At 37.5% G+C, this 10,509-nt stretch overlaps 2 protein-coding genes across 2 annotated transcripts; both read left to right on the top strand.

Annotated features, from left to right (window-relative positions):
• Positions 1 to 1,885: 1,885 nt before the first annotated feature.
• Positions 1,886 to 3,364, top strand: LOC108362953 (uncharacterized protein K02A2.6-like). The gene has a single exon (XM_017616117.1). The coding sequence runs from the start codon at positions 1,886 to 1,888 to the stop codon at positions 3,362 to 3,364; it is 1,479 nt and encodes a 492-aa protein (XP_017471606.1).
• Positions 3,365 to 3,905: 541 nt separating this feature from the next.
• LOC108362952 (uncharacterized protein K02A2.6-like) lies at positions 3,906 to 5,411 on the top strand. Its single transcript, XM_017616116.1, has one exon. The coding sequence runs from the start codon at positions 3,906 to 3,908 to the stop codon at positions 5,409 to 5,411; it is 1,506 nt and encodes a 501-aa protein (XP_017471605.1).
• Positions 5,412 to 10,509: the final 5,098 nt, after the last annotated feature.

Genomic DNA, 10,509 nt, shown 5'->3' with positions numbered 1-10,509 from the left:
CTTTTGGTGTCATGAGCTTTACCAATGGTCTTATTTCCACCTGTGAGATCTCTGCCAAGCATGCGTAATCTTTTTGTATGATCTTGCAACTACAACATTGGTGCGATGCGTATGCCAATAAAAGTTCTTATAGGGAAACTCAAGAGCACAGAAGTGAGTTTTCTGTTATATGAGGTAGAGTTGTCAAACTATCGATGGCACNACGATGGGAACTATTCCCAATTAAAAAGAAAACTGCGCGCCAAAACTTAACCGTCAGGAAGTGTCAAAATGGCTTAGGGCCGGTTACTCAATGTCTGGTTAACGCTAATCCCCGGTTAAACATAGTTATCGACGTTACCGACTCCCTGTTGTATGCATGGAGTCGTAGACGTCGATAACGATGTTTTACCGGAGATTAGTGTTAACCGGTAGAGTTGTCAAACTATCGATGGCACTATCGATAGTTTCAATTTTTTTAGACTATCAATACTCATTGATAGTTTTTCTTATACTATCAAAAATATTGATAGTTTAGTAGGACTATCGATCATCTCTACCAATTATTTTGAAATTATTTGAATTAAAGATTTTGCTTTTTAGTGTGATGCCGACGTCGTATTCAAATATGCACGCATTTAGGCCAAAATACATACATATGTTAATCGTAAATCCTGTTTTATTTGTATAACTTGTGTTTGTTTTTGAACTTTCTAAAAGGAGAAGTATTTTGGCTAAGCATTTACTTAATTTTGAATGATTATAACTTTTATAAGATAATATTTTTTTCACTATGATCCTGTAAAAACAAAGCAACCTAACTGATTTATCACTATCGATAGCACTATCGATAGCGCTATCGATAGTTTTGTTTTTTCGAGACTATCGTGAATATTGATAGTTTTTCTGAAAACTATCAAAACTATCGATTAACCGGACATTGAGTAACCGGCCCTAAATGTGCAAGTTTTTACTAGTTTTGCGTTCAATAACTTTTTCTGAAAATTTTCTCCTGCTCTCAATTTTACTCTCTATTTTTATTTTACGCTCTCGCTGCAAGTACTTATTGAATGGACCTTATGATATATGGACATGTCAACGGCGACGCCAACGCCAAAGTTAACGCACACAAAAAGATGGGCATCTCTCATCTTTTGCGCGCGTTATCAATGAGCTGTTGCAAACAAATAAAATTATTGTTGAGGAATGCGAAATAAAAGTAGTATTCTCAATCCTTAGGAATACAACCCTGCGCGAACAACCCTGCGCGAAGATATAATACGCCATTTTTACGAACTAGACAGGGACGATTCTTAGCTCGAGTTTTTGGACACCACCAGCGTGATTTAACCACACATAAGTTTTTCCGAAATAGTTAAATTGTTTATTTATTAAGTTGTTGAATTAATAAACGTTCTTGAAATTAAACGTATACATTGTTTTGCGTTGGTACTTGGCACGCTCGGTGGAGACCGTAACAAAGTGGCGACGAGAATAGTGGATTTGCAAATTACAAACTAGAGCGTGTAATACAAATAAATATGGCACAAAATAATGAAGTCATGCAACTGTTGCAAATGCAGACTAAAATTCTGGAGCAACTGGCACTAAAAGCACAGCAGCCAGTGGAGAATTCCAAGAATTCAAGAGAACAGTTGATGGAGTCATTGGCAAACAGTATTACGGAATTCTGTTATGACGCCGCGAGCGCACTTACATTTGACACGTGGTATGCACGTCATGAAGACATTTTCTTGGTAGATGGCAAAGAATTGGATGACGCATCACGCGTCCGACTTTTAAGGGGAAGTTAAATCCAATCGCATATAATAAGTATGCAACATACATTTTACCAAAGAATCCTCGTCATTTTAACTTCAGTGAGACAGTCGCTAAGCTTGGAGAGATGTTTGGTGCAAATGAATCGCTTTTCAGCTTGCGGTACAAATGTTTGCAGATGAGTAAAAATCCACAGGAGGACCTGGTATCATATGCAGCCAGAGTCAATGCGCACTGTGAAAAGTTCAGGTTGGCAGAACTTTCAGTAGATCAGTTTAAGTGTCTCATCTACGTGTTCGGTTTACAATCGCATACTGATGCTGAAATACGTATAAAAACATTAGCAAAACTTGAAGAAAATGCACAGCAGACTTTGAATTCGCTTGTAAGCCATGCGCAAAAGTTTATCAATTTAAAAAAAGATACAGCAATGGTAGAGGAAACAAAAGCCATCATTACCAACGCAATACATACAAGTGCACGCCAAAGCAAGAACGACACAAATAAAAATAACAAAACAAATAAAGCAAAGATTCCGAAAACGCCATGTTGGAATTGCGGAGAAATGCATTACTCAAATTACTGTCCATACCGTAGTCAAAAATGTAAGCAGTGCAATAAATACGGTCATAAGGATGGGTATTGTAATTCATACAGTGCCAACAAAGGAAAAACCACTAAACAACAGCGACATAAGCAGCAGGTAAACAAGGGCCAGAACCATAGGCTACAAGTCAATTCGATAACGCATGTTACTCGACGAAAATGCGCAACAGTCACCATAAAGCCGGTAGCAGCCGCAAATTCAGCATTTCCGCCATATGATGTCAAAATGCAGGTAGACACAGCCTCAGACGTATCATTAATTGGAAAGTCAACATGGATGAAAATGGGTCAACCTGGTACTCGTTTGGTCAACAAATACGTCACCAGCGCTTCAAAGGATAAAATTCAGCTAATAGCCGAATTTCCTTGTGAAGTTCGGTTAAACGGGGAAGTACAGCATTGTAAATTACTCGTAACAAATATTGATTCCTTGCACGTCTTAGGTGTTGACTGGTGTGATATTTTCCGCCTGTGGGAAAAACCTCTCAATCTCATCTTTAACAGTATAAATTCGGCAGAAGTTCAACAAGCTACGCTGTTAACAAAGCTACAACAAGATTATGCAGACATTTTCAAGCCAACTTTAGCAAAATGTAGCACAGTTACATCAACATTGTACTTGAAACCAGATGTACAACCAGTCTTTCGTGCTAAAAGACCAGTAGCATATTCCATGTTACCGTTGATTGAAGAAGAACTAGACAGATTGCAGCATCTATTCGTTATTACTCCAGTAGATTTTTCCGAATGGGCAGCACCCATCGTTGCAGTAAAGAAGCCATCTGGCAAAGTTCGTATCTGTGGGGATTATTCGTCAGGACTAAACGCATGTTTAGAGCCACATCAGTATCCTCTGCATACTCCAGAAGAAATTTACGCAAAAGTCGCGGGAAGTCATTGCTTCTCAGTGATAGATTTATCAGATGCATATCTTCAAGTACCTGTCACGTCAGAGTCAGCCAAGTTACTCACCATTAAGGGCCGTTTGAACCATGTCTAGTTAACGCTAACTGGAGGTACATCCTTCAGTTAAGCACGTTAACTGCTTTATCGATCACATGTTATATGATGGGTGTCGATAACGTCGATAAAGATGTTTAACTGGGAGTTAGAATTAACTAGACATGGTGCAAACGGCCCTAACACATAAGGGGTTATTCACGTTCAATCGGCTCGCACCAGGTATCAAAAGCGCTCCGGGCGCATTCCAGCAAATCATGGACACCATACTGTCAGGCATAGACGATACTGTCGCCTATATTGATGACATCATCATAGGCGGGGCAACTTTTGAAAAACATATTGGAAACCTCCATAAAGTTGCACAACAACTACAAAAGTATAAATTTCATGTCCAGTTCAACAAATGTACATTTTTCGCTGCGCAAGTGAAATATCTTGGAAACATTTTAAGCAAGACAGGCATTAAACCTGATCCTTCGAAAATTAACTAGATTTTAGCACTACCAGAGCCCAGGAATGTAGCGGAAGTCAGAGCTTTTCTGGGCAGTGTAAATTATTATGGCAAATTTATTGCGAAAATGTCTAAAATCAAAGCACCTTTAGACAAATTACTTCATAAAAATGAAAAATTTATTTGGAACGCTGATTGTCAAAAAGCCTTCCAGGAATTTAAAACCATTTTAAACTCAGATTTAATGCTTACGCATTATAATCCAAGTTTACCAATAAAAGTGGCAGCAGACGCCTCCAATAAAGGTATTGGAGCGTTCATTTGCCATGTTTTCCCAGACGGTTCAGAAAAAGTAATGCAACATGCTTCCAAAACTTTAACAGAGGCAGAACAAAAATACTCGCAAATTGAAAAAGAAGCTTTAGCTTTAGTTTTTGCACTAAAGAAATTTCATCGCTACATTTTCGGTCGTAAGTTCACACTTTGCACAGACCATAAGCCGCTATTAGCAATATTTGGCAAAAATAAGGGCATTCCAACTTATGCAGCAAATAGACTTCAGCGGTGGGCGCTTATATTAATGATGTACGATTTCAACATACAATACGTAAAAACAACAGATTTTGGTTGTGTTGACATGCTGTCACGACTTATTGCAAATCACACAAAGCAAGATGAAGATATGGTTATCGCTTGTACTCAACTTGAAGAAGAAATGAACACGATCATTCAAGATCAATGTGCAAAACTACCTGTGAGCTTCGAAATGATCAGAAAAGCAACAAAGCAATGCCCAACAGCACAATCAGTCATAAATGCATTATACAATGGATGGCAGCAAGAAATACCGCAGGAATTACGTCCATTTCATGCACGTAAAGATGCACTTAGCGTGATTCAAGATTGTTTGATGTTTCATGAACGCATTGTGATTCCAGAGAAACTACAAACACAAATTTTACGTCAACTACATAGAGGACATCCAGGCAAGGAACGGATGAAATTATTAGCGCGGTGTTACGTATATTGGCCTGGTATTGACGAGGCTATAGCAACGTATACGCGAAATTGTCAACTTTGTGCATCGGCAGCTAAATTGCCTATAAAACATACATTACAATCATGGCCTTTAGCAACACAGCCTATGGAACGGATACATATTGATATAGCAGGACCATGCAATGGGGTTTACTATTTTTTAATCGTGGACGCATTTTCAAAATTTCCAGAAATTTTTCAAATAACCAACATTACAACGCAAACAATCGTTAGCAAGCTCAATGAAATGTTTTCACGTTATGGAGATTGTAAAATATTGGTATCTGATAACGGTACGCAATTTACAAGTGCAACGTTTCAACAATTCTTAAAATCGCGGGCCATCCAGCAAATAAGAACATCGCCTTATCATCCCCAGTCCAATGGACAGGCCGAACGGTTTGTAGATACGCTGAAAAGGGCATTACTAAAGTTAAAAGAGGAAGGAACAGATTTAGAAAACTTGCAAACATTTTTGCAGACATATAGGTCCACACCAAATCCAAATGTATTGGAGCGTAAATCGCCAGCAGAGGCGTTCATCAACCGACAAATCAAAACAATGCTGGATTTAATTAAACCTGGTAAACGTTAAATGGCATCAAGGCAACGATACGTTTTGGGTCCCGGGCAAAATCATAGAACGGATCGGAAATGTAAATTACAAGGTCAGAGTTGAAGTAAAAGGCAACCCGAAACTAGTCAGAGCGCATGCAAACAAAATTATTAAGCGTTATGGAAATCATTTTAGTAATCGCAATGCAGCTCAGTATTTATGCGATGTTTTTGATCTTACCGACCTACCACGGTTCGATGACGATAATCGAACTACATCACAACCAGTAGCAGCCGACGCTACGCCAGTTTTGGAGTTAAACACCTCATCCGGTTTAGATACAAATGCAGAAGCCAATAGTCAACCACCAACCAGTCACAGGCCTCGCAGACCACCCGCCTGGTTGGCTGATTATGAAACTTCCTAACATGAGGAGATGTTGAGGAATGCGAAATAAAAGTAGTATTCTCAATCCTTAGGAATACAACCCTGCGCGATCAACCCTGCGCGAAGATATAATACGCCATTTTTACGAACTAGACAGGGACGATTCTTAGCTCGAGTTTTTGGACACCACCAGCGTGATTTAACCACACATAAGTTTTTCCGAAATAGTTAAATTGTTTATTTATTAAGTTGTTGAATTAATAAACGTTCTTGAAATTAAACGTATACATTGTTTTGCGTTGGTACTTGGCACGCTCGGCGGAGACCGTAACAATTATGTGAAACATTTTTAATTTTTATTCAAATGTGGGCAAGAAATATCGCTTGTCATGCAATTATTGATATGAAATATTAATTTATTTGTCGTTAGTATGTTAATTTTGTCTGGTTATCACTACATGCCGATTGAACATCATTATCGACGTTTTCGACATCAGGCATATAACATGTGATCGATAAAGCAGTCATTGTATTTAACCAGAGCTTCTACCTCCGATTAGTGCTAATCAGACATTGAACCGGCCCTTAATGCGCGTTCTGTCAAACGAACGCCAACGCCAAAGCCAACTCGAAAGTTCTATGAGGACCGGCCTTAAACAAAAGCGTCAATGCTACGACAAATGCAGAAGTAACACCAACAATAAGCATAGGCTTGGTTGTGTGAAACACGTAAATGACAGTTTCGCCGTTTTCTGCAGCCAACTTCGCTACCTAACGCCCTGTCAAAATCGAATTTTCCAACTGCTCAGCGTTGACGCCACGTTGTTTCGCTATGCTTCATACAAATTGTATGGGTTTGAAAATTTTTTGACAACCAAACAACGTTGACGCTTTTGTTTAGGTATGACAGTTAGACGTGGCAAGTGCAAGTCCTTTTTAAAAGTCCGTCAAACTCAATAATTACCAAAAGTGATTGCAGTAAGAGTTTCACCTTGCATGTGAAGTGAGTTTCGAAAGCAGTTTTTATTTCCGAAAATCAAACTTTCCGATACTAATTTTTGTCTGTTTACACAGCAAATGCACAGACTTTCACTTTTACCTGTGTTACCAGACATTTTTATGCTCATTACAATATTATTGGCCTGAAAATTTTGCTTAAAGTGCTAAAATGCGCTAATGCTTATATATCAGCCCTGTTCTGCAATCAGAGTCGGAATCGTATCGGAATCGGAATTCAATTCTGACTCGGAATTTAAATGGTGTTCCACAATCCGATCGGAACTTTTGTTTAGAAGTTAATATCGAATCCGATTGTAAAAAAAAGGAACAAACCTCCTACTTGTCAATTGAGTCCTGAAATGTCCAAATTCATTTGGAGAAATTAAAAAGTGAAAACTTAAATGAGTCAATGGTTTTAATAGCTGTTTTGCTCAATAATGAGCCGCAACCAAATGAAAAAGTGAGGCAAACAATATTGCGCGATCGCAGCAATCTCATATAATTACCGGACTCTGCGTAAGTGGTATGCAAACAACTGTTTTCTCTTTAGCTGTTTCAAAGTATAATTTTATATTTTACAGCTCTCTTGCACTCCTCAAGATTTTGGGTGACTTGCAGCCTTATGTACCCTAAAAGTTCCATTTCTGGGAGCAAAGCGAATGGACCAACACAGTGATGCCAGACATTCTCTGTTAAATATCCCACGGAAATGGGGAAAAAATCCCTCAATTAAATCTTGAAAATTTATCCCACAAAATTCCCAACGAATTTAAACATATACATGTCTCAGTAGTAAAGAAGTAAAATTCATATAAAATAATAATAAATGTTTGGCGCTTACACATATGTGCTTTTCCTCCAATTTGTGGCGGTCTCCTTGATGTTGTCACACAAAGGGGAGGGACCTACAGTTTTACGCCGACTCCGAATGGCGAGTGTATTTTTATGAGAAGCTGTTTTTCATGGCAGGAATACACTCGGAGGTTTGCCTATGCCTGTCGAGGGCCGACAGCTGTTAAGAAAAAACCCCTTTTTCTGCATTTTTTTCACTCATTCATTTTTTCCCTTTCATTTTTTTGCTCACTCACTAAGGGCCTAAAAGAATTTTTTGGTGACTTTAAAATTGAAGCACATTCATGTGCTATTTAACATTTCATCAGACAATTTGTTCCGCTTTTTACATGAAACACCAGTTACAACTGAAAAGATTCTTTCTTACTCAGCGCTTGAATTGGTTAACGTAAGAAAATTTTCGAAATTGTCCTTATACTTTTTAACAATTATATACCATTTCACTCCACATCACATCTTCAGAACGATTAATTACGTAAGAATGTCGAATATTCTTGAATTTTGATCAATTATGCAACAATAACTGCGTCAAAAGAAAATCCCTTATTTATATGAAGTGTCCCTTTTTTCCCTTTTAATAATTTTTGATGCAAAATATCCCTCAAATAGGGAAATTACCCACAATCTGGCATCACTGGACCAACATCGCTTTGGGAAGGAGCACCGTACCAAAGAACGTAAATAACAAGAAGGGGCAACTCATTATAATTGTAACGAAAGTGCACAACAGGGTCGTGCCTTCTCTTTTGCTTCGTTTTTTGATTGGATGAAAAGAGAAGGAACGCCCCTGTTGCGCACTTTCGCCACAATTATAACGTGTTGTCCCTTCTTGTTATCTACGTTCTTTGACCGTACCATTGCCGACGTTACCGACATAATGTTGCGTGCATGGAGTCTGTGATGTAGGTAACGATGATTAACTGGGGATTAAGTATCGATATGGTGATCGCCATTCGTGGTTATTGGACGATGCCGGGTATGCTCTGGAAACTTTTCTGTTGACACCGTATATAAATCCATAGTCACGGTCTATACAACACACATTTAATCAAACACATTCTTCAGCACGCAATATTGGAGTTCTCAAAAGTCGTTTTCAGTGTTTATTAATAACCTCGCAGTACAAACTATGAGAGGTTGTGAAAATAATTAATAAATGTGTTGCCTGCTTAAAATTGTTCGCCACTACAGTCCTGAAATTGACTACGAAGGAGTTGAAGAAAACGATAGGGAAGTCTGTAGATTGTGAAGTAGTTGATTTGCACCAACAGAAATTTATTTGAAAACTGAAGTACAAATAATTGGATACGAAATTACGAATAAAATTACCCCTATTTAATTAAAACGAGTTTAGTAATTAAACAATAAATTTACGCAAAAAAATAACATTTTAATACTTTTTACTATTTTCAAATTTGAAACGATCTAGCTCCAAATCAAGCTGTCGCAGTTTAATTTGTATTTTATATATTTTTTTCATTTTAACGATTACCAATTTTAATTCGTTTACTTATGTTCGCTGAAGTTTAAAATGAGATTGTTCACACTTGCCAGGTTATCTTCTTATGTGGTTATATTTTTATTCAGTTTACAACAATAAAATTCGCTACAGAATAATAATTTTTAACCAGATAACCTGATAACCAAGCAAGTGTGAACAACCTAAATGTTCCTTTGATCATTAACATTTATATTTTTCTTTTTTGTTTTGTTCTTTTTCTATTCCACTGGCTTGATCGGAATATTTCCGATAAAGAATTTCCGATTCGAAGTGGATCGAAATGTAGAACAAGGCGGAATCGGAAATAATATTCGATTGTCGAAATGCAGAACACCAACAATCGGAAACAAATCCGATTCCGATTCGAATCGGATTGCAGGAAAATAACCACGAATGGCGATCACTATCTCGATACTTATAGCCCAATTCGCGTGTTGTCACAGCCGTCAATTGTCACAATCGTGTTATCAACTGTAGTCATAGGAACGCACCGTCAATAATGACAAGCGAAAAGCTCGTTTTATTTGCCTATTGCGAGTAAAAGTAATTTTATAATAGGCAAATTCATTTCATTTTATTATAAATTTGTGTATGGAAAGGCGTGGAAAATATGAACGCACCACACAAGAACAGCTGCAGTTTTGTAAAGACCACCCCGAACTGCAACGGTTAAAAACTGTTCAAAAAAACTGTAGTCTCGGAGTTCCCTCAGAAGTCTTCTTCTCTGTATAATTTCATCTTGCTCCACAGCAATAGCCGCGGACATAGCAATTATTTCCTCCATGATTAATATCCTGCAGTGGATACTATTATGATATACAAACGCAAATTATAACTTTTTAACACACCTATTTTGGCAAATAAAATGGTTTCACAGTTTTTATCTAATACAAATTTTGGTAATTCTCTAGGGTGGGGTAACAACCCCTAAAAAAGGTGCGGAAAAGTCGGGAGGGGTACCAAACGACGCGTTTCGGCCCCCCTAATAACAATTCGGAGGGGGGGGGCTAATATAAATAACCATTTAAAAGTTATGAACAAAAAACTTTTGTTAAATGTCGTTGTTTTCTATGAGCAATTACACCAACAAAGGTTCACAAAATCACCTGTTCTCACTTTTTAAACACTATTAAAATATATAATTTAACTTATTTATTAAAGAAACACATAGTTTTATCAACCTAAGATAGATTATTTTGTTATTAAAAAGAAGTTGACAATCTTTGCGTGCTGAAACGCAAAATTCCAAAATTGCTATAGTGCTGCCACTGTATTAGTATTTCGTAATAATTCACTTTTCCTTATGAGATGTGTGCACTGTTCAATGCTTTTCGGTATCTTCTTTCGTTTAATATATATATAAATAATGAAAATTTTTAATAAAAAATCGCGCGATTT

This window comes from Rhagoletis zephyria, unplaced genomic scaffold (genome assembly GCF_001687245.7).
Source record: "Rhagoletis zephyria isolate East Lansing unplaced genomic scaffold, Rhagoletis_zephyria_1.1 Rzeph_scaffold_01151, whole genome shotgun sequence".
Lineage (NCBI taxonomy): Eukaryota > Metazoa > Arthropoda > Insecta > Diptera > Tephritidae > Rhagoletis > Rhagoletis zephyria.
Note: the sequence above shows the minus strand (reverse complement) of the source record. Positions and strands in the feature narration are given on the sequence as shown.